Genomic DNA, 25,324 nt, shown 5'->3' with positions numbered 1-25,324 from the left:
TCTTGTTTTGTGTTGGTAATTTTCTTATAATATATATTAGAAGTTTGTTAAATATAAAGAGTGGCTAATTTTCTAAGATGAAGTGAAAGGCGAAGCTCAATGATTCAAATTATTAAATTAATTACTCTCTTATTGAGTTCTAAAGTTTATTTTATTTGTTTCTTTTATATCATTTACTGTTCATGATTATTGTTCATCCGCATAAAAAATATTAATTTTTCAAAAAAACATAAATTGCAGAAAATAAATAGCATGGAGATTTTTACGTGGTTCGGATTAATCAATCCTACATCCACAAGGCCACGCCCATATGAAAAGCAATTATTAAGTTAAGATGTTACAACATATGGATTTACCAAACTTAAGATTCTCACTTCCGGTTTTTCACCATACAATTTACTCAATCTTAGACTAAATTTGCTTCTCTTGAATAATTGCTACCCCTCTTGATCCACGATCCTCAACGCACTTTGCAAAGTGATCAATAGCAATTCTTCAATTCTTCAATGTCTAGTGATCCAAGATCCACATAGACTCTCCATAGAGATGAAAAGAAGATAAGAAAACAAATCAACACCACATTATGCGCCAAATTCGGATTCTCTAGGGAGGAGACTGAATTTTGCTTCTTTACTTTATACTCTATTTTGTGCGGCTTCAATTGTGAAATACCTCTCTTTATATAGCCACAAGGTTTCACAAAAATAGCAAGTCTTAAAAGACTTGGATTATTTCCAAATAAGAATTTCTTTCCTCTTATAATTCATATGAATCTGAATATGAATAAATCTGATCTTCTTGTCTTGCTTGTCTCTCAAGAAATATCTAGAGCATTTAATGAACTTCCTGTTTGAACCAACTTCTTGCTCTAAATAGATCTGATGCCCCAATTATAGAATCCCATCATTAATTGACTTGCTAAATTAGACATCTAATTAAATTAGGAAACAAATATTCCTAATAAATTAGAATCTCACTAAATTATGGAATTAATAAATTAATCTCCATTACAAGATATGCAATAAATAAAATCCCAATTTAACTAAACTTGTCATAAGATTCCAACTCTATAAATAATGGACTTAACAATTGTGAAGTTCAACAATCTTTTCTATAAAGCCCAATTTTCATCAATAAAATGTGCAGTCAAACTGATGTATCTATTAGTAGTGCAATCAATCTATTAATCCTAGTCTTTCTACATTATAAGCTTTTAGGATATCTGCTTTTGCTATATTTTTAGAAACATTTTATACTTCAGAATTCAGAATCTCAAAACAGGTAACCAATGCTTCACAATTACTGTAGACAATTCACGAAAGACGTCTAGATGAAATTCTGGATAAACTAACCCTATAGAACCTGAGTGGTCTAAAATCATCTAAGAGGGATCACGTGGCCTTTTGAACTTAGGACACTTTTTAATATGCTTAATCATGTTAGAAATCCCCTAAGTACATTCACTAATGTAAACTTCCCCACAAACACACATAGACCTTTCATTTCCATCATAATATACATTTAATGGCAATTTAGTGAAGACACCCTATGCTTTAGATGTTCTTCTCCTTTTGTATTATTTATGTGGAACTTTTAAAAAGGCTTTATTGTTAGTTGAATTACCATTATTTGGATATATTTTGTTGGGTCCATCTCATTTGGGTGGCTCGAGCCTAAAGTTTTAAAAGTTTGAGTAGTTAAGCAATAAAAGAAAACTTGAAGGGCGAATGAAATTTTCCATGAAATTTAGGTTTTGAATACGTGGTTATATAAACAAGAATAATTGGAGGTGGTAGCAACATTTGTGCGTGAAAACGATGAGAGAGAAAGAAAGATACAATGGCATGCTTTTAGAATTTGGGGGCTTGGGTTTCAATCTTTTATTGGACAATCGGAACGCAATTTCAACTCCATTTTCTCCTAAATTTGGAGGGTAAGTTCTTGGTATCGCCCTCTACAATTTTACCGATCCTTGATTTTTGTTTTATCCTCCCATTGGCTATTATTTGATATACCCACTTATTAGAGAAATAGATATTAGGCTTATATTGTAAGCAAAAAAATATTGAGATTCTTGATGTTGTTAGCCTCTACTATTATCCAGACAAGAATTTGTGCTATAATCTCATTAATATAATGGAAGATTATATCAGACAACGGTAATGGTCCCGTGCTTTTTCCTACTTTGGGTTTTCACGTAAGAATCTGTGTCTTTTGTGGTTGGTTTATTGCTTTGGATTGTGTTGGTTTATTTTCTACATATTTGTTTGTGATATACATTCTATTTTAATCACACAAAAAAAGAAAGAATTTTATTTCTACTTAATTTGTAGCTACTTGTGTGAGTCCTTTCCCAACAGAGTGGTATCAAAGCCTCAGATTTTGTATTTTTATTACTTATGTGGTTGAGATGGAGGAGTACTCGACAAATCACCTCAGCATAATGGTGTTGCAAAGATGATGAATAGAACAATTAAAGAGAGGGTCAAGTGTATGCTTTCTAATGTCAAGCTTCCTAAATCTTTTTGGGCAGAGACTATGCGTACTGCAGTTGACTTGATTAACTTTTCTTCTTCAGCTCCATTAGATGGCGATGTACCTGAGAAAGTTAAAACATGGAAAGATGTTTCTTATAAACTCTTAAGAGTGTTTGGTTGCGAAACACATATTCACATTCTTAAGAATGAAAGACCGAAACTTGATGATAAAGCTAATGAATGTATTTTCGTAGGCTATGGGCATGAAGAATTTGGGTACAAATTATGGGATCTAATGGCAAGAAAATTGATCAAAAATAGAGATTTTGTGTTTTTTAAAGATTAGATAGTTGGTGATGTAGAGAAGAGTGACAAGTCTCAGTCATCTCTAGATATTCTTACTATCCCAACTTAAATTTTTCCACCTGTAGTGCATGATGATTATAGGGGAGTTAGAAAGGATATAATGATGGTCCAGTAGAACTAGTTGAGCAAGTACCTCCAGAACCACTTACACCACCAGTTGAGCCAGAATTAAGAAGATCCACTATAGAACAACCTTCCACTAGACATCCTCCACATGAATATGTGATGCTCACAGATAGAAGGGAGCTAGAATGTTTTAAAGAATTCATGTCTCACTAGTATAAAAGTGAGTGGGTTAAAGCCATGTAAGAGAAGATGAAATCCTAAAATAAGAACCACACTTATGACTTAGTAAAGCTCTCTAAAGGAAAGATGGCACTAAAGAACAAATGGGATTACAGGTTGAAGACTAAAAATAACTCACAATAGCAATACAAGGTTTTGTACAAATTTTATTGAACTCGCAAGTGCACGAATCTATTGTAGAATAGATTAATGGTGACGAGTGTCGATCCCACGAGGAGGTGGTTTTTAATTATGTGTCAAATTAATTTTCTATGAGTGTGGTTGGATTAGTGGTGAAAATGATTTGGAATATTCTAAATTTTAAATTAGAATGGCGGAAATAAATTAAAGCAAAATCTATTGAAATGAAGCACTTGGGTATCTGGATCTGCATCAACATGCACCATGAACTAAGTATTCTTTATTAATGCCAATTAAATCATGAAGGGGGTTACAACTCCTCATTAACCACACTCTAATCAATATGGTGTTAAGGGTTTATCGTGCTAAATAGTAATAACCTTGTACTAGGAAGCCGATTATACCAATGCGGTATCTAGACAAGATTATTACTATCTATCGATGAAAAGTCAAAACATCCACAAAAATTAAAGGGAAAAAGAAAGTAAATTTACCAAATAAAGCTCATGGCACATGTTGAGACTTCATGTTCAACGCAAGCTTGAAAGAAAATTAGCTACTCATAATTAAACTAGGGGTAAAATGAGAATTTATTAAAATATGTAGAAAATACAAGATGAAGAAGGAATTACATAAAATGGAGCTCAAAAATGAATTAAGGGATCTCAAATTAGGGGGAGGAGCCTCCTTTTTATAGATACATTAAGTAAATCATAGTCATCGGATTATAAACAATTTGGATGCTCAGGATTGCGCCACTCATCGGTCAAACAGTACGCGGTTTGAATAGTGACACGGTATGAACAGTGAGGCGGCTTGAATAATGACGCAGTTTAGTTGTAAATAATTCTGCGTATATGCATGTACCGTACGCACAATTTTTGGTCCACTAACATGCTGCCACCTCACCGATCAACAGTACATAAGAATTTTAGTCCAATAGGATCGTGACACCTCATCAGTCAATGCCACATTATCGGTCAATGTCATGTCGTTGTTCCGTATATGTGAACAGTATCGTGAACACTACCGTACATGTGAACTGTAACATTTTCCCTTTTATGCTCCTCCTAAGATTTTCAACTGACCTGAATTCAAAAGTAATGTCCGTTTTACTGTCTGATCTCTCGTTTATTGTGAAATGACCGTGATACCCCTAAAATACATAAAATACTTAATTAAAATAAAACACACATAATTAAATCACAAGAGATTTAAATATATAAAAGTAAGGGTATTAGTAAGATTTGAAATGTAAAATGACAATTTTCTCCTTTATAAATATATACTTTCTAACACTCAACACACCCCCCAACCAGTTTATTGCTAGTCCCTAGCAATTAAAGCGAAAATAAAATTTAAACCCAAAATGAATTTTTTTTTTAAACAATCATGTTTATTCAATCAAACTAATGATAACAATCAAATAAAAGTATAAGCATTATCTCCAGTCTAAAGAAATATCACTCCCACATTAATTATTCACGTGAATCAACCTAGTAGACTTTGTCACAAGTACTTTCAAGAATAACATGTCAAATCTCAAAATCTCACTAGAAGTAGTGACACTCTCACAAAGAAGTTAAACCCAACAAAAATAGTCACTCCAATGAATGGTAAACTGAGAGAAAATAATAAAGAAATATTATCACACACTCTCACCAACATGAAAGGAATATGCCCACAGTTTAGAAATAATACGATCTTAAGTTAAACAAAAGTTAGTCAACCCAATTTATTTATTTTTTCTTTTTTTCTTTATTTATTTATTTTTTTAATGTATCACTACATCTTTTTAGCCCATATAACTAGCTTCTACTTCATACTATAACTCCCTAAAATCAAGGACTTTTATTAGGATGTAATGTATGCTAGGGATATGGCTAACAAATGGAGGAAAATAGGAAAAACAAATATATGTTTGAGAAAAAGTAGAGTTATTTGGAAATCACAAGGTGAGTTTTATTTATATCTTTTTTTTTCTTTTTTTTGATTTTTTTGTTTGTTTTTTCTCTCTTTTTTTTGAGTTTTTTTTTGTATTGCACAACTTTATTGAATAAAATATTTATTTAACTTTTTCTCAAATATGAATAGGTAATGGAACTTGTAACATATCGGGTAATATTTCAAATCAGAGTAGGTCAAGATGATAAGTTGACAAAGAAAATATTTTTTTTTAAAAGCTCAAAAGGGTTAACTATGGAAATTTCACAAAATGGATGGTTAGAAAGGCTCAAACGGGTCAAAGATGGTATTTTCATCGTCTTTTAGGACTCTAAATAATTTTCTATATCTACTAGTTAGCTGGACCTTCAGATGTAGCAACATACTTCTTCTTTTTTTCTTTTATTATTATTTTTTTATTCTAATTTTTTTTAAAATGGGTTGACTCAAAGGAAATCTAGAGATCGTGTATACAATAATAAATTGTTAAGTTGTATGAAGAATGGACAAAAAGGGTTACTCTCCAAGAAAAATGATAAGCTCAAAAAACTCACTTGGTACTTATTATGACATGTGCATTCCTTCAAGCAACTCATATTTGTCTCTGACATCAACATGTATAGTAGTAAACATGGCGTAACATCACTTAAGACCAAAGATAATACAAACACTAAAATTTAAAAGTCATCATGTCATCCAATGTTAAAATAAATAAAAAATCACACACTTTTTTTTTTAGGTTCAAACGACATTCTACCCCCTACCTATTCTAAACATGAAAAGAAAATATGTATGCAGAAAGGTGAAAATGATGCAGAAAAACTAATTAAAAAAGTTACACTTAAAATAACAGAAAATGATTTTTTATTTTTAACTAACAAGATGCGTTTCTAGAGTCACTGCACTCCATATTCAGCCATCTTCGACTCAAAAATTTGAAAGTGTATATTTATAAAGGAGAAATTAGAAAGAAGAAGTAAAAAAATGATTGTTAAACCTTAATAAAGAAAAAGAAAATGTCTGGAATTTTTTTTTTTTTTTTAAACGAAGAAGATGCGTTTCTAAAGTCACTACACTCCATATTCAGCTATCTTCAACACCAAAAGTTAGCCATGGTTAGTCTCTACAACCAAAAATTAGTAAAAACTTAACAAAGATTCCACAATTGTCAATTATTCTCTCCCCCCAACCAGAACGAAACATTGTCCTCAATGCTTTAAAGGAAAGAAGTATAGTTTAGAAGACATCACCTGGGTGGTGCAGCACAGAAGAAAATATTTACAAGCGGAGAGTTAAATTTAATTTGCACTTCTTACTGCGGCTATTGCTACAATCATTATTTGGACACTCCAACACAAAGGTCCTGGGGTCTGGCTCTGGTCTATAAGCTTGTAACAGATCAAGCAGCGCATTAGCAGTGTGAGTATAAAGAAAAAGTTTTTTTTTTCTATGGAAGGAATGAAATAGTTTTTTATTGCATGGTTAAGAAATGCGATGAAGTCATCATAAAAGTTATTGACATTTAACAAACCGATGAGTTTCTAGTGAATGTTAAGATGGGCCCAAGATGCTAATGTGATAAGTGCCTCTAGAGTTGGAAGATCTCCTGGTAGGAAAATAAAAGCATCAGCATGATTTAGGATTTTAGTTATTCTCTTTTGCATACCTGAGATGACTAACTTTTCTTCAGTCGGTGAGTTAAACAAATTGCCCAAAGGTTTTAGGGCTCTTAGGATGATGCCTAACACTTGGCTTCCTCTGACAAAATAAAATTATTAAAGAAAATAATGCAAATGATAAAACAACAGTGAAATAAAACAACAATGAAGTAAAAGGATATATACAGGTAGTTGTGACTGTGGCTCACATTTTCCTCCGGTTTCACATCTAGAAACAACTTGAATGCCCTCTATAGGTCGAGGATGGGCTTCCCATCCCGTTTTCTTATAAACTGGCAAACATGATCATTTATAATCAAATTCCCGAGATTGTATCGTGCATGCTCTTTCTAGAATAATGGCCATAACTAGAGAATTGCTCCTTGTACAGATCCACTAAGATGTGTTTCAAGAAACAAAATGATATCATCCAATGACTCTTTATTCAAGCCATCCCTAATGAATTGAATCTTATATTCCCTGTTATCAGACACCATTCATAAAGAACATAGTTTTTTATCGCATCTCATTCTAGCACACTTATGACAAGCAACAAAAATTCTTCGAGCTCTTCGTTTTCTTGCATAATTTTGTTTACCACAACCAAGCATGTATGCAATAAATTTTGGAGGTAACTCACCTGCCGATCGTACTATGGGCTCGATTAACTAGCGGATGTAAGCAGGTATGATATTCCTCATAAGAAATTGCATGCGTTCGAACCGAGCTTTATAGATTGTAAGGAGGATATTTTGAGGAAGTTAAGGAAATCGATTGTGAAGCTTTGCTAGAATCTCATTTCTGTCCATACCTTCATCTTAGAATATCAGTTATTATGAGAAACTGAAGTAACCGACTTGATTGTCACGGAGTACCGTTATCCGCCACTTCACCATGGTAACAAACTAAAGCACATAAACAAAGTAACAAACTAAAACACACAAAGAAAATTACAATCGTCCTCTTATTGAATTTACCCCAAGCTCCAATTAGATGTCAAAGATACCTCCCTCAATGTCTCTGAGTTGTCTTTCTAAATCCTCAATATGGGATACTAACTCTGGTGGTTGTAGAGCCCAAATATGATGTGTTTTACAAAATCGAATCTGGCCTCTGAGATGAGATTTTACATGTTGAAGTCGTCTAAGAATGTACATGAGGATCTGTTTAGTTGAGACACTCATGATTAGCAATGATAAGAGAAAACTAAATGGTTAAACAAACACACTTATGTAAAAATAATTTCAATTAGCAAAAGAATAGTAAAGATAAAAAAAATCAAATCACCGAAAAGAAAAAAATAAATCTCAATTCAAATTTGGTGGGTCACTCAAATTTATTTCGGTGTCCTCTCCATATGGTTGGTACTCTAGATATAGCTTTAATCTTTGACCATTAACTTTAAAAATGACACCGTTCTTTGGGCCTTAATTTCAATTGCCCCATGTAGAAAACCGTTGTGAACAATAAAAGGGCCAGACCATCGAGAGCGTAACTTACCTGGGAACAGGTGCAAGAGAGAATTGAATAAAAGTACTTTCTGACTTAGAGTGAAAGATTTTCTCATAATTTGCTTGTCACGAAAGACTTTCATTCGTTGCTTATAAATCTTGGCATTTTCATATGCATCATTGGGAATTTCTTCAAGTTCTGCCAGCTGTAATCTTCTTTCTGAGCTAGCTTGCTGCATGTCAAAGTTGAATTTCTTGATGGCCCAGTACGCATGATGCTCGAGTTCCACAGGTAGGTGGCAAGCTTTTCCATACACTAGCCTATAGGGTGACATCCCAATTGGGGTCTTGAAAGTCGTTCTATATGCCCATAATGCATCATCGAGTCTTAATGACCAATTTTTAATATCCGGCCTCACCGTCTTTTCTAATATGTGCTTTATTTCTCGATTGGAGATCTCAACTTGGCCACTGGTTTGCGGATGATATGGGGTCGCCACTTTGTAAGTGATGGAATACTTTGTCAAAAGAGCTTTGAATGATTTGTTGTAAAAGTGGGTGCCACCATCATTGATTATTGTTCGAGGGAATCCAAAGCGTAAAACAATGTTGCTTTTCAAAATTCTATCACCACCTTGTGATCATTGATTTTACATGGAATTACTTCTACCTATTTTGATACGTAGTCAACAATAACCAATATGTATTGATGGCCAAAAGAAAGGGAAAAGGGTCCCATGAAGTCGATACCCCATACATAAAAAATCTCGACCACTAAAATTAGGTTTAGTAGCATGATATTCCTTCGTGTAATGCTCCCCATTTGTTGACACCTATCACATAAAGAACAAAAAGTGTAAGTATCTCGAAATATAGTTGGCCAATAGAAACCACATTGTAAAACTTTAGTAGCTGTTTTCTTAGCGCTGAAATGGCCTCCACAAGCTTGTTCATGGCAGAATGAAAGGATATTTTGAAATTTATTTTTTGGGACACATTGTCTAACAATTTGATCTGCACAATACTTGAACAGATAAGGATCATCCCAAAATAAATTCTTTATTTCTGCAAAAAAATTTGGTTTTGTCTTGCTTGGTCCAATGCTCTGGAAGTTGACCTGTAACAAAATAATTAACGATATCAGCATACCATGGTAATACTTCCACACTCATCAATTGTTCATCTAGAAAAGACTCATTAAATGTTAATAGTTCTGTAATTGTGTCAAAATTGAGACGAGAGAGATGGTCAGTCATAGTATTTTCTGTGTCTTTCTTATATTCAAATTCCAAGTCAAATTCTTGTAAAAGTAACACCCAACGAATTAGTCTAGCTTTTGTATCTTTCTTTGTGAGAAGATATTTAAGAGCAGCATGATCTGAGAGTACAATTATTTTACAACCAATGAGATAAGATCGAAATTTCTCTAATGCAAACACTACTGCTAGCATTTCTTTTTCAATGGTTGAATAGTTCAATTGTGCATCATTCAATGTCATACTAGCATAGTAAATAACATGCGGAACTCAATCAACTTTTTGTCCTAATACTGTTTCTACTACATAAACAGATGCATCTCACATGAGTTCGAATGGTAAACTTTAGTTTGGGGGCTAAATAATGGGTGATAATGTCAACAACTGCTTTAGTTTTTCAAATGCCACAAGACATGAATTATCAAAGATAAAAGATACATCCTTAGCAAGTAGATTGAATAAGGGTCTAAAAACTTTATTAAAATCTTTAATGAAACGTCAATAAAAACCAGCATGCCCAAAGAAAGATCTTACTTCTCTGACTGTTTTAGGTGGTGGAAGATTGGAAATGACATCCACCTTGGCTTTGTCAACCTCAAGACCTTTACTCGAAATGATGTGATCGAGAACAATACCTTATTTTACCATAAAATGACATTTTTCCCAATTTAAGACCAAGTTTTTCTCTATACATCTCTGCAGAACTAGTATTAGATGATGTAAACATTGATCAAATGAGTCACCAAAAACAGAAAAGTCATCCATGAAGACTTCAAGGAATCGTTTAACCATATCAGAAAAAATACTTAACATGCATCGTTGAAATGTAGCAGGTGCATTACATAATCTAAATGGCATCCTCCTATATGCAAAAGTGCCAAAAGGGCAAGTGAAAGTGGTATTCTCTTGATCTTTTGGTACTATGAGAATATGATTATATCCTAAGTAGCCATCTAGAAAGCAATAAAATTCATGGCCTGCTAATCTATCAAGTATTTGATCGATAAATGGTAAAGGAAAATGGTCTTTACATGTGACAGAATTCAACTTTCTATAATCAATGCATATACGTCATACTATGGTCACTCTAGTGGGTATCAATTCATTATCAGCATTTGTAACTATTGTGACTCCTGACCTTTTGGGGACAACTTGCATAAGATTGACCCATGAACTATTAGAAATGGGGTAAATGATATTCGCGTGTAATAGTTTAAGGACTTCAGCTCTAACAACTTCTTTCATATTAGGATTTAACCAACGTTGCATTTCCTTAAGTAGGTTTAGTATTTTCATCAAAGAGAATGTAATGCATGCAGTCTACTAGGTTTATATCTTTTATGTCGGCTATGGTCCATCCTAATACTCCTTTGTGCTCTATTAAAACTTCCAACAACTTACTTTTTTTTTCATCATTTAGGGTTGATGAGATGATTATTGGCAGACTTCTCCCAAAAACGCTTATTCCAAAGTATTATGTAATGCTTTGAGCTCGAGTTTCGGTGTTGATTCTGATGATGGGTTGAGTTTCATCTCTGATGGTGCTAGTTGTTCAACTCTTGACATCCATTTATTAGTGTCCATAGATGGTGTTGAATCAAGTAGGGCGTTGACCTCATCGACTGATATGTCAATATCAAAATCAAAACCAAAGTAAGTTAAATATGTTTGTAAAGGATCATTACTAAGGTTTGAAAGAAAAGTATTATCAACTATTTCTTCTATTAAATCCACATCAACAATTTCATCATCTGCATTGTGAGGTTGTTTGGCAATGTTGAAGATGTTTAGCTCTATAGTCATGTTGCCAAAGGACAACTGCATATTTCCGGTCCTGCATTGAATGTGAGCATCGGTAGTTGCTAAGAAAGGTCGGCCTAGGATAATGGGGATGTGCTTCCTTGAATCCTGAATTGGTTGAGTGTTAATTACAATGAAATCAACAAGAAAATAAAACTTGTCTACCTGGATAAGCACGTCCTCCATAATACCACGAGGTATTTTGGTGGACCGATCTATAAGTTGTAACACCACTAGAGTTGGGTGTAATTCTCTCAGTCCAAGTTTCAAAAATACTAAGTAGGGTAACAGATTTACACTAGCTCATAAATCTAACAAAGCATTCTCAATTGTGTGGTTCTTTATACTACATGAGATAGTGGGGGAGCCTGGGTCTTTGTATTTTAGAGGAATTTTGTATTGGAGTACAGAACTTACATTTTCAGTTAAAAAGACCTTCTTTTGAACGAGAATGTTTCTCTTTTTAGTACAAAGGTCTTTAAGAAACTTGGCATAAGATGGCACTTGTTTTATAGCATCAAGCAAAGAGATGTTAACACTTACCTGTTTGAAATGGAGCTTTAGGAACGTATTCTCGCGGATTGGTTTCTTCTTTCTTCCCTGATAATGAGTCTTCAGCATTTACAAATACAATTTGATTTATTTTTGTCACTGGCATCTCCACTTTGTTGTCGACTTCTTTCCCTTTTCGTATGGTTATAACGACTTTGACCTCTCCATACTGTTGTGGTGAACTGGTACATACTTCATGCACTCTTTTAGGATTAGGCACTAGTTGACTTGGAAATTTGCCTTTCTCAACAGTCATCGCCAAGGTTTGAACTGAAAAAGTAAGTTGTCCTACCATCTTCTCGAAATTTGAAACTGATTGGGCTTGTGAGTTAAAGCCTGCTCTCATCTCATTTCGTAGTTTATCAATTGTGCGATTCTGTTGCTCAATCGTAGAGTGAGTAAGATTCTTGAAGTTTTGAAATACATCTTCCCAAGCTGAGTGTAATTCTGGTTTTGATTGCATGGTCTAACTGGTGGCTGAGAGGCTTGAGGAACTTGAGGAATTAGTTGCATTGGTTGAGTTGGAGCTGTTGGTCCATTCTATTGGAATCCTTGAGACCATGAAAAATTAGGGTGGTCTCTCTATCCAGGGTTATATGTGTTGGAGTATGGGTTGTAATTTGATAGCTTTCTCATTACACCTATGGTATTGGCTTGATCTGAGTATGAGTCATGGTCATATGGTTCTGTTGATTTAGCAGTCGTTAACGATGCTATTTGTCAGGAAAGACCTTCAACCATCTCTTTGACTTCTTTAATTCCTGAACTTGACTCGCCAATGTGAACCTCATTCAGTCCTTTAATTCTTTTAGTACTCCTGAACAATCGACTCCGTTGTTAAAAATTATCTGCTTGTCGTTGGAAGAAATCCCAAATTTCTGATGCACTTTTTGACATTAGCTATCCTTAACTTGTTGCCATTAGTCATTCTTCCACATGTGGCAATAGTCCCTTCAAAAAGTATTAGCATTGGTGTCATTTCTCGTACTCATGATGTGGACACTTTAAGAGTAGTCCATTGAATCGCTCCCATGTTTCAAAAAACTGCTCGTCTTCTCTCTGGGTAAACTCTGAGATTTCCTTGCAAATAGCATTAGTTTTATACATTAGGAAATATTTATTTAAAAATTTTGTTACTATTTGTTCGCATAATGTAATGCTATTAGCAGGCAATGTATTAAGCCATGACGAGCTCTATCTTTTAAAGAAAATGGGAATAGTCTAAGTTTAACATCATCACCTGAAAAATTCTCATATTTAAAAGTTTGACAAACAGCATGAAAATCATCCAAATGATTATATGGGTTCTCATTTTCTAGGCCATAGAATGTTGGGAGACAATTTAGCACACTAGATTTTAGTTCAGAACTCCTAACTGCTACATTTGGGTATATTATGCATGATGTGCTCAAATTAGCTGAGGGATTGAAGTACTCCTTAAATGGCCTCTCCAGTGGTGCTTTTGTTCTTGTTGCAAATCCATTTCAATTTTATTTTTAATTGCAACGTGTTTGTGTGTGCGAAGTATTTTTTTCGAGTTTAAAGTCCATGGACCCAAGATTAGGTAACAATGACCTTCGACCAAGCATGCAAATAACACAAAAAAGTGAGAAAAAAATAAATAAAAATAAAGAAGAAGGAAAAATTATGATACTAACCTTATCACGCTATTACAACCTTACTATGAAAAAGCACTAAAAAAATACGTGAAATAAATTAACAAAATAAATAAAAAATTACAAAGAACAATAACTTGAAAATTAAATTACAGAACTTTAAAGAAGAGAAAGAAAAAAATTCTTAGCTCAAAATGTAAATTCATTTTTTTCTTTTTTTAAATAAGGAAAAAATTAAAAGAAAACAATTAAAAGAAATTATTTACAAAAATTAATTCTACAAATTTAAATTACTTATCTCCCCGGCAACGGCGTCAAAAACTTGTTGTGCAAATTTTATTGAACTCGCAAGTGCACGAATCTATTGTAGAATAGATTAATGGTGACGAATGTCGATCCCACGAGAAGGTGGTTTTTAATTATGTGTAGAATTAATTTTCTATAACGGTGGTTGGATTTGTGGTGAAAATGATTTAGAATATTCCAAAATTTAAATTAGAATGGTAAGAATAAATTAAAGTGAAATTTATTGAAATGAAGCACTTTGGTATCTAGATGTGCATCAACATGCACCATAGGCTAAATATTCTTTATTAATGCCAATTAAATCATGAGGAGGGTTTCCACTCCTTATGAACCACACTCTAATCAATATGGTGCTAAGGGCTTATCGTGCCAAATAGTAATAACCTTGTACTAGGAAGCCGGTTAAATTAGTGCGGTATCTAGACAAGATTATTACTATCTGTCGACGAAAATTCAAAACATCCACAAAAATCAGACGGGAAAAGAAAGTAAATTTACTAAATAAAACATATGGCACATGTTGAAACTTCACCTTCAACCCAAGCTTGAAAGAAAATTAGCTACTCATAATTAAACTAGGGGTAAAATGGAAATTATTAAAATACGTAGAAAATATAATATGGACAAGGAATTACATACAATGGAGCACAAAAATGAATTCAAGAATGTCAAATTAGGGGGAAACCCCTTTTTTTATAGATACATTAAGTAAATCATGGTCATCGAATTATAAACAATTTGGACGCTCAAGATTGCGCCACGTCATCGGTCAACAGTACATGAGTTGACCACGCGGTTTGAATAATGATGCGGTATGAATAGTGAGGCGGCTTGAATAGTGATGCGGTTTAGTTATAAATAATTCCGTGTATATTCATGTACCGTACGCATAATTATTTATCACTGACATGTTGTCATGTCACCGATCAATAGTACACAAGAATTTAGTCCAATAGGATCATGACACCTCATTAGTCAATGCCACATTATCAGTCAATGCCATGTCATCGTTCTGTATATGTGAATGGTATCGTGAATAGTAACTTAGACAATATCATACATGTGAATAGTGTCATTTTCCCTTTTATACTCCTCCTAAGGTTTTTGATTGTCCTGAGTTCAAAAGTGATGTCCGTTTTACTGTCTGATCTCTCATTTATTGTGAAATGACCATAATGTCCCTAAAATACATAAAATACTTAATTAAAATAAAACACACATAATTAAATTACAAGAGACTTAAATACATAAAATTAAGAGTTTTAGTAAGACTTGAAATGTAAAATAATGATTTTCACCTTTATAAATATACACTTTCTAACACTCAACACAAGGCTAGATTGGGTGTGAAGGGTTTCGATTAGAAAAAAAGGTGTTGATTTTAAAGCAATATTTTCTCTTGTGGTAAAGATGTCTTCTATCCGAGTTGTTTTAGGATTAACAATTAGCTTGAATTTAGGGATTAAAAATCTTGATGTAAAGACATCTTTCTTGCACGGTGACTTAGAAGAGGAAATAGACGTGAAGTAACCTAAACGGTTTAATGTCAAAGGTAAAGAAGAACTTACGCACAAATTGAAGAAAAATTTGTATGGGCTGAAACAGGCACCAACACAGTGGTACAAGAAGTTGATGTTTTTGTGGATAATGATGGTTATAACAAGATAATATGAATGATATATTGATTGTCGGCCATTTAAGACAGAGCTTAGCAATTCTTTTATAATGAAGGATTTGGGACTAACAAAACAAATTCTTAGCATGAAGATTTCCCACGATAGAAAATCTGGGAAGTTATTGTTATCTCAAGAAGCATATGTCATAGGGTTCTTAAAAGATTTAACATGAGCAAGGCAAAACCTGTTTGTTCTCCACTTGTGGGACATTTCAAGCTGAGTTCTGAGCATTGTCTTACAAGTGAGAAAGAAAAGCAAGAGATGAGAGAAGTTCCTAATGCTTAGCAATTGGCAATTTGATGTACGTCATAGTTTGTACGAGGCCAGATATTGGTCATGCAGTTGGTGTAGTCGGTCGGTTTCTCTCTAATACAATTAAAGAACACTAGATAGCAGTAAAGTGGATTCTTAGGTATCTCAGAGGCACTTTCAAGGCATGTTTATATTTTGGTGGTGACAAACTTGTGTTACAAATTTACACATATGCAGATATGGCAGGAGATGTTGATTTAAGAAAATTCCTATCAGGATATTCGCTGACCTTTGTATGGGGAATAGCCCCATGGCAGTCTAAACTTCACCAATGTGTTGCTTTGTCTACCATAGAAGCAAAGTATATTGCAATTACTGAAGATTGCAAAGAAGCCTTGTGGATGAATATAAGAGTTGGGCGTAAACCAAGAAAGCTATATTGTGTACTGCGATAGTTAGAGTGCCATTCACCTGGCAAAGAAATTAACATATCATTTGAAATCTAAGCATATTAATGTGAGGTATCATTGGATACGAGACGTGCTAGAGAAGAAACAGTTGCAGCTTGAGAAGATTCACACATTAAAGAATGGATTAGATATGATGACAAAGTCATTGCCTAAGGAGAAGCTGAAAAGTTATATGCAAAAAGCGAGCATGGGTTTGTCGCCCATATGATATGGAGGGGGAGATTTTTTTTGTCAATCTCATTTTGGTGGCCCAAGCCCAAAATTTTATAAGTTTGGGTAGTTAAGCGATTAAAGAAAACTTGAAGGGGCTAATGATATTTTCCATGAAATTTAGGTTTTGAAAACATGGCTGTATAAACAAGAATAATTGGAGGTTGAAGCAACTTTTGCACGTGAAAAGAACGAGGAGAAGGAAAGACGTAGTAGCGTGCTTTTCGAATTTGGGGACTTGGGTTTCAATCTTTAATTGGACGATCAAAAGGCAATTTTTACTCAGTTTTCTCCCAAATCTAGAGGGTAAATTCATAACATCGCCCTCTGCAGTCCTACTGGCCTTGATTTTTGTTTTATCATCTCATTGGCTGTTATTTGATATACTCACTTGTTAAAGAGATAAATATTATGCTATTACTATAAGTCACAAATATTAAGATTCTTGATATTGCTAGCCTCTAGTATTATCTAAAGAAGAATTTGTACTGTAATCGCATTAATATAGTGGAAGATGTTGTCAGACTACGGTCCCGTGGTTTTTTCCACTTTGGTTTTCACGTAAAAATCTGTCTTTTGTGGTTAGTTTATTACTTTGGATTTTGTTGGTTTATTTTTTGCTTATTTATTTGTGGTACATATCATATTTTAATCATAAAGAGAGGGAAAGAGTTTGTTTTCGCTTAATTTGCAGCTGCTTATATGAGTCCCTTTCCCAACATGTTTTCGTGTTATTACTATTCCCAAAAAAATTAATATCAATAATGTCTGTAACATTAAGTTACTAACAGAGGAATGCAATAACCAATAAATAACAAAAATTTAAAAAAATTATAAAGAATTGCTGTCAAAGAAAAAGCTATAAGCACACAATAAAGAAGGCAAAAGAAATAAAACCATTAAAGACCATATACAATATTCAAATAATTGAGAAATTGCTTTCTAAACTAACCTAATCATGAATGTTTGAGCTCAAGAATAGTCGATCAGAGTCTTGCAACTTGCAAAAATTAAAATTAGAGGTTTAATTGAGTGTTTGCTAATGAAAAAGAAATTGGGTGTGGCCTGTAGATAAGAAAAATGAAGTGGGTATGTGGATTGTGGCAATTTGTTTTTAATGACAGCAATTTAGGGTTTTTATTTTAATTTTTTAATTCGTAGCAATTTAGCTTTTTTAGGATGTAATTTTTTTTAATTAGCGACAATTAAGAAAATTTTATCTATTGGCCCTAGGGGTTGGCAAATAATCTAATTGATGCAATCCAATCTGAAAAGATTCAAGCTCAGATCATATCAGATTATGTGCCAGTCAGATTGAATGGCATTTTTATCCAACACAAATGGTTTATGATCGGATGGTGTTTAAATCAGGTTGATTTGGATTAAAAAAAATTAAATATAAAAAACAAAGCTTATCTAAACATCTAAATTTAATCGGCTAATCTACAATCGAACCTCTATAAATTAATAGGATTCAAACCATATAAAATTTATTAATTAAAAAAGATATTAAAAAATAGATAAATTAATAATTTATCTATTTACAGAGTTATTTACGATTCAATTAACATTTAATAATTAAACATTCATTGAATTGTTTCCAATATTGAATATGAATTAAACTATACATTCAATTAAACAAAATAATAAATATATTGTACATGTTTACTTAGCTAAATAATATTCATGTTACATTAAAAATTAAGGAAAAAAAAGTAACAATGGTCATATTTTATGTAATTAAAATATCACAATCAACTTCATTTGTAATTTCAGCAAATTATTAATTTATGATTCGAATGAGACCACAAAGTTATATAAGGTTTTCTTAGAAAAGTGTTATCTTATTACTTTATCGAAATTATTAATTTAGTCCATTGGTCCAAGTCGGGATAGTGAAAATATATTGTATAATAGAGATTATTAATTGATCAAGTATTAATATATTGAGGTTCTACTATATTTCCGTTATGACTCACTCTCTCACACCACTCAATTCTGAACTCACACCATGTACATGCAGCGTAGCAATCACCAAACACAGATCGAAGACACCAGACGTAGATGGTGGCAAGGCAACGCAGACAGCACAATAGCCAACAGTCACCGACGTAACCGTGCAAAACCAAGTCATTGCGAGTTCGTAACATGCCAGCATGACCTTCTGTAGCTCGACCACTGAAGCGCTTCCTCCACCAACCACTGCAACCATTGTGCAGGTTGCTCCATCTCAATCGATAGCCACCATTACCACCCCTCATTTCTTACTATGCCTTCTTTTAGATCTTAGATTCTTCTACTTTCCATCTGGGGTTGCCCTCATTTGTAATTTTTCTCTTCAATCTCTTTGGTTTTTCATGTTTCTTCATCAAAGACTTAATCTTTTTCTTTTTTTTTTATAAATTCATTTGATACAAATTTTATTAATTTTTTTTTTTTTTTGCTTTTAGGAATCTTGGGTTCTACATTGATTGATATTTAATTAGTGAACGGATCATGTTATTAGACTGAATCTAAGATTCCCCCTTCATTCTTCTATATCGATAATAACATCCAAGCATTGCCTTTTTCTTTTTTTTTTAAATGTTTAAAAGGTACTCTCCTTGTTTTATCTGCAATATGAGTTTTTAAATTGGATTATCACTGTATTGAATTCTATGTTGTTTGAAATGCAATGCAAGTCAATATTGAATTATATTTGTTAGTAATATTGAATTATATTTATTCAGTGCAAAGCTTAATTTCTCGATAATAAGACTTTGATTTGTCTTTTTGTACGATAAGACGATCATGTGGATGTTTGTTTATGCCATTTTGATTGGTGGGGTGTTTGTATTTGTTTATCTGATTTCACATCTAATCCTATCCCGATGCAATCTTAATTCAACCCTATTTTTTTAATTCGACCAAATCCAAACTTAACCCTCTTATTTATCCAATTAGATTTCAGATCAAATCCAAAAGTTGGGTTAAGTTCGGACGACTTTTTTCCTAAGTCAATTGACCCAAAATTCGATCAAGTTGATCGAAATCCAATCGAAACCTGATATTGCCCACCACTACTTAGCGTGGTAGGTTAAGTGGAGGTTTTATTTTATTTCTCTTAACTAAGAATGTATTCTATAATTATTTTTTTTTAAAGTCAAAAATATCATATTTTAGTTGGTTGTGTTCGAAGGCTCAAGTTGACACGACACAATTACTCATTTAATAATTGTGTCGTTGAACACATTAATGGGTCAAATGTTTGAACCCTAACTCGACAGAGAACAAAATTGTATTGACCTAGACTTAACCTATATAATAATCATGTCAAATTCAACGACCTAAACTCATTTATTCAAGTTGTGTCGTGTCAGGTATTCTGATCCTGTCAAATTTTGCCAACTCTAGCTTGTATCACTACTAGAAAAATGAGTTTTACTGACACTTCGTTACTGACACTTTGTAAAAAGTGTCAGTACTTATGTACATATGCACCATTTTCCGCTTTTGACAAATAGGAATCAGGGATTAATGATACTAGGGTGTCAGTAAACTAAACATCAAAAATCACTAACACTAAAGTATCAATGATAAAAAAATTCATAAAAATTTTGTTTTAGCTCCAACTCGAACCTGGGAGCTCTAAGATTTAAAGCTTTAATGTTTGGAGCACAGACCATCAAATCTCGATGAGTCAAAGTCATAATAATATTTAAATTATTAAAAAATGAAAATATAAATAACAATAACATAAAACACACTTGTTCTCCCCATCTAGACTATATCGATTGTCTCTATCTTGCTTTCATCGTTCACTTTCGCTTTCGTTTTTCTCTTCTCGATCTCTTCTGTTTTGCACTATCCATTTACAAATTAAATTCAATTAATTTGGATAGATAATGAAAACCTAAAACTCTGATTCGTTTTTCCATTTTCCCCAAATTGAAACACAAACCAAAACCCTAATCGCTTGTTATCGAAGGGGTTTTTCTCCAACTTAACCATCCTGTGGCTATACTAGGCAAGCAAGTAAAAGCCATCGACAAGGGGTGAAGTGGCACCATCGGTTCGGTATTCAGGTAATCTCATTCTCCCTGACAAGTTAAGTCCAGAGAAAGAACTGTAGAGGAGGTTATCAGCTGGTAATGGCGGAATGTTTTATTTTTTTGTGCAATTTAATTATTGGGTTTGTTTTAATTTGGCTTATGAATAATATTTTTGAATTTTTATTTTTGGGTTGTTTCAGATATTCAGAAATTGAACAGTCGTGCAACCCTGGTGGGTTTTGTTTTCCAAATATTTTTATTTATTTATTTATTCGTAACTTGAAATTTTTGTTCTTATTTTTCTATATCTTCACTCACATGCAGTCCAAAAATACAGGCATTTTAAGTGGTGCATTACTTAAACTCAAAACACTTGCTGCTGCGACTCAGTTTTTTCTGCCACATTTGAGGTCAGTTTCGAACTTTTGTGCATGTGATTTACTGTCATTGTTATTTAAAACTAAGAATGTGCATTTTTTTTAGTTTCTGAAATAAACTGTTAGCTCTGTTTCTTAACTTTGAGCAATAAGTTAGTTGATTTTGAATGTACTAAAATATGAAATTTGATTTTAGCTTTTGCCTTTGTGATTAGGAGATGATTGTTTGGGTGTTATATTAGCTGAATGACTGTGTATTTAGTGGTTACAAACTATTTACATCTCTGTTTCATGTAAAGAGAGGCAAATTTTGTTATATAATCCTACTTGTTTATTTATTCTGTTTTGGTTGGACGATTTGTAATAGAGACAATGACTATGATATGAATTAATTAAGTTCGTGGTTGTGAGTATTTTGAGATTGTATAAAGTTGATGATTTGTGTTTGATTCAATAAAGAAATGCTTGTTTTAAAGTAGTTCTGCATGTTACTTGACTTATGAATTAGTTCGACTACTTAAAAAGCCATTAGCACCCATCTTACCTATTAATCTCCTATTTAAGTTTCAAAACTTATTTTGTTTCAATTTCAGGATTTTGTCTAAATTATTATTATAATTAATGATTTATAGGGCTATTAATGATTTTCCAGAATTATAAGTTTATTATTACAACTATAATCATAATAACATTGAACTTTAAATTAATCATGCAATTTAATTAAACTTAAACTAACATTACATATGTGAACAGGTAAAATATTTGAAATGGACAGAAGTTGGATAACTTGTGATAGATTGTCTGTAGAGTATCGTTCTGGAGTTGCTGATTTCTTAGATTTTGCCATTTTGAATGCTGAAAATCGAATGTCAATTAGATGTCCTTGCACCTTTTGTTGTAATATGGAGTTTCATACTCCTCAACAAGTGAAGGATCATTTATTTGAAAAAGGTTTTCTCCCAAGATATATTGTTTGGACTTGGCATGGTGAGACTGACTCTAAATCTACATTTACAAACTGTGAAGACCATTCACATAGTCAAAGATTTAGATGTCATGATTACAGTAATATAATTGACATGGTCGAAGATGCTTACGAGCATTGTGATAGAGATCCTAGTTCTTTTAAGGATATGCTTGAAGATGCTGAAAAGCCTTTGTACCTGGGTGCAAAACATTCAAAGTTATCTAGTTTAATGAGACTTTACAATGTGAAAGGGAACTATGGGTGGTCCGATAAAGGGTTTTCTGCTTTGTTAGAAGTCCTTGCTGATATTTTGCCAAATAATAATACTCTACCTATGTCAATGTACGAGGTTAAGAAAACAATGAAAGTGCTAGGCTTAGAGTATGAAAAAATACATGCATGTCCAAATGACTGCATTTTGTATAGGAATGAATTTGCTGATCTTGCTAAATGCCCAAATTGTGGAGCATCTAGGTATCAAAAAAAAAAAAGATAGCTCAACAAAATTTAGGAAAGGGGTTCCTAAAAAGGTATTATGGTATTTTCCACCTATTCCTAGGTTGAAAAGATTGTTTTAATCACCACAAACAGCTCAAAATTTAACATGGCATGCTAATAAAAGAATTAGAGATGGCAAACTTCGCCACCCAGCAGACTCACCAGCCTGGCAACTAATTGACAATAAGTGGCCAAAATTTGCACAAGAACCTAGAAATCTCCGTTTAGCTCTCTCAACTGATGGGGTTAACCCACATAGTACACTTAGCACTACTTATAGTTGTTGGCCTGTTATATTAATAACATATAATCTTCCTCCATGGTTGTGTATGAAGAGAAAGTTTTTGATGTTGTCACTTTTGATATCTGGCCCTAAACAACCTGGAAATGATCTAGATGTATACCTAGCACCTTTGATTGAGGACTTAAAAACTCTATGGGATGTAGGTATTGATGTTTATGATTCTTATAGAAAAGAAACCTTTAATTTATGGGCTGTCTTGATGTGGACAATTAGTGACTTTCCAGCATACGGAAACCTCTCTGGTTGTACTGTTAAGGGCTATTATGCTTGCCCAATTTGTGGGATAGACACTTGTGCATGTTGGCTGCCACATAGTAGGAAAATGTCATATATGGGCCATCGCCGCTTTCTACCACTCGGTCACCTATTTCGGAAACTGAAAAAGATTTTTAATGGGAAGCAAGAGTGGAATGAGCCTCCTAAAACTTTGTCTGGTGAGGAAATCTTTAATATGGTGGAAGATATAGATATTAAGTTCGGGAAAAAGAAGGCCAAAAAGCGGAAACATGATGGCGGTGGTGGTGGTGGTGGTGATGAGAACATAACTGAAAAATTGTACAAAAAAAAGTCAATCTTTTTTTAATTAGATTATTGGAAGCATTTATTAGTTCGCCATCAATTAGATGTGATACACATTGAAAAAAATGTGTGCGAAAACATATATGGCACATTACTTCATCAACCAGGCAAAACAAAAGATGGGATTAATGCTAGAAAAGATCTTGAGTCTTTGAAGATCAGGGGAAAACTAGTTCCTGATGAAACAAACAAAAAAAACAAAGTCCTACCTCCAGCTCCTTATACTTTGAGTAAAAAAGAAAAAAAACAGTTTTGTGAAACCTTGCTGAGTGTGAAAGTCCCTGATGGGTATTCGTCCAATGTCCAAAACCTTGTTTCAATGGATGATTGTCGGCTTCAAGGCCTTAAGTCCCATGACTGTCATACTTTGATGCAACAATTTCTATTGATGCAACAATTTCTACCACTAGCCATTCGAAACTGTTTGCCTATAAATGTGAGAACGGCCATAATCAGGATGTGCTTCTTTTTTAATACATTGTACTGTAAAGTGGTAGATCCTAATACTCTTGACCAATTGCAAGAGGAACTTGTAATCACTTTATGCTTACTGCAGCAGTACTTCCCACCTAGCTTTTTTGACATAATGATCCATTTAACAGTCCACTTAGTTGAATAAGTTAGGTTATGTGGGCCTGTTTATCTTCGATGGATGTATCCTTTTGAGAGACAAATGAAAACTCTCAAGGATTATGTTCGTAATCGCTACCGCCCTGAGGGTTGTATTGTAGAAAGTTATATTGCAGAAGAAGCACTTGCATTTTGTGCTGAGTACCTCTCAAATTGTGATGTTATTGGGCTGCCTACTGGTTGTCCAACTGATTTATCTATCGAAAAGCCTTTGGGAGGTGCAAACATAAAGGTGGTTGATGATCCTTTGTTGGCACAAGCACACCGGTGTGTTCTAATGAACACCCCTGAAATCCAAATATATATCGAGTAAGTTGTTAATTTTTCAAAAAAATATTACTATTGTATTATTAGATTAATATACTAGTTTTTAAATCTTAATATGTTTCACTGTAGGGAGCATATGCATTATTTGGCATCAAGAAACCCCTATAAGGCAAAAACAAATCTGTGGTTGCAAAATGAACACATACGAACATTTTCTGGTTGGTTACAAGCAAAGGTTAGAATTACTTAACTAAATACAATATAGGATATAAACTTAACAAGATTTTTCTACATGTTACTAATTACTGTACTTGTTAAATTAATTTATAGGTGGCACATGATAAAGCAAATAATGTGCCGATTGACGAAATAGTGTGCTGGTTAGCAAACAAACCACGCTCAAGCGTGGTGACCTTCTCTAGCTATGAGATAAATGGCTTCAATTTTACAACGAGGGACTGGGACTGTAATCGTGTGACCCAAAATAGTGGTGTTAGGGTTGTTGCTAACACTCTACAGATTTCAAGCTCAAAAGATAAAAGTCCTCATTTTGGAGACATGACGTTTTATGGAGTCATTGATGAGATTTGGCAGCTTGATTATCTAATGGTTAAAAAAACACTTTTCAAGTGTGATTGGGTAGATGATAGAGGGGTTTGCACTGACAATTTACGTTTCACTGTAGTTGATTTAAATCGGATTGGCTATAAATCTGATTGCTTTATTCTGGCTTGTCATGCAAAGCAAGTATTTTATGTAAAGGACCAGCTAGAGAATAATAAATCAATAGTTTGTTCAGTGACCGACAAAGCTTATAAGTTAAATGGGGAAAGATGTGAAGACGTGGATGTATTTTCTCCATTATCTAACAAACTTCCAGTATGTGAGTTGGATGAGAAAGATGATGAAGGAATTTATGACAGAAAAGATTGTGATGCTATTCCAATAGATATTGATTTAGAAAATCAGTGAATGTATTATTGTAGTTAGTTTCCAGCACCAATTTTCAAAGTTTTCCAGTAAGTGATTTATTTATTTCATTTTATGCTATTGCTCTTGTATTAACTTATTAATCTAAATGATATACTTATTTATTTTAATCATTTTCAGGATTGTAGGAGATGGCTGACGATGTTGAGTTCACTCTTCCGGAGCTCGACGGAAGACCAAGGAGAAGAAAACAAACAAAAAAAAAAGGTTTGCAAAAACAA

General features: G+C 33.4%; 1 protein-coding gene and 1 non-coding gene across 2 annotated transcripts; both read left to right on the top strand.

Moving 5' to 3' along the window:
• Positions 1-12,915: 12,915 nt before the first annotated feature.
• LOC112100464 lies at positions 12,916-13,023 on the top strand. The gene has a single exon (XR_002906835.1). It is a non-coding gene; the product is annotated as a small nucleolar RNA R71 (small nucleolar RNA).
• An 8,612-nt stretch (positions 13,024-21,635) lies between these two features.
• Positions 21,636-25,085, top strand: LOC112099591. Its single transcript, XM_024187006.1, has 6 exons — positions 21,636-22,184; positions 22,669-23,167; positions 23,324-23,504; positions 23,841-24,155; positions 24,243-24,348; positions 24,444-25,085. The coding sequence occupies exons 1-6, from the start codon at positions 21,636-21,638 to the stop codon at positions 25,083-25,085; spliced, it is 2,292 nt and encodes a 763-aa protein (XP_024042774.1).
• The last annotated feature ends 239 nt before the right edge of the window (positions 25,086-25,324 follow it).

The sequence above is a fragment of the Citrus clementina genome, unplaced genomic scaffold (genome assembly GCF_000493195.1).
Source record: "Citrus clementina cultivar Clemenules unplaced genomic scaffold, Citrus_clementina_v1.0 scaffold_3, whole genome shotgun sequence".
Lineage (NCBI taxonomy): Eukaryota > Viridiplantae > Streptophyta > Magnoliopsida > Sapindales > Rutaceae > Citrus > Citrus x clementina.
The sequence above is the reverse complement of the archived record's forward strand: the minus strand, read 5'-3'. Positions and strand labels throughout refer to the sequence as shown.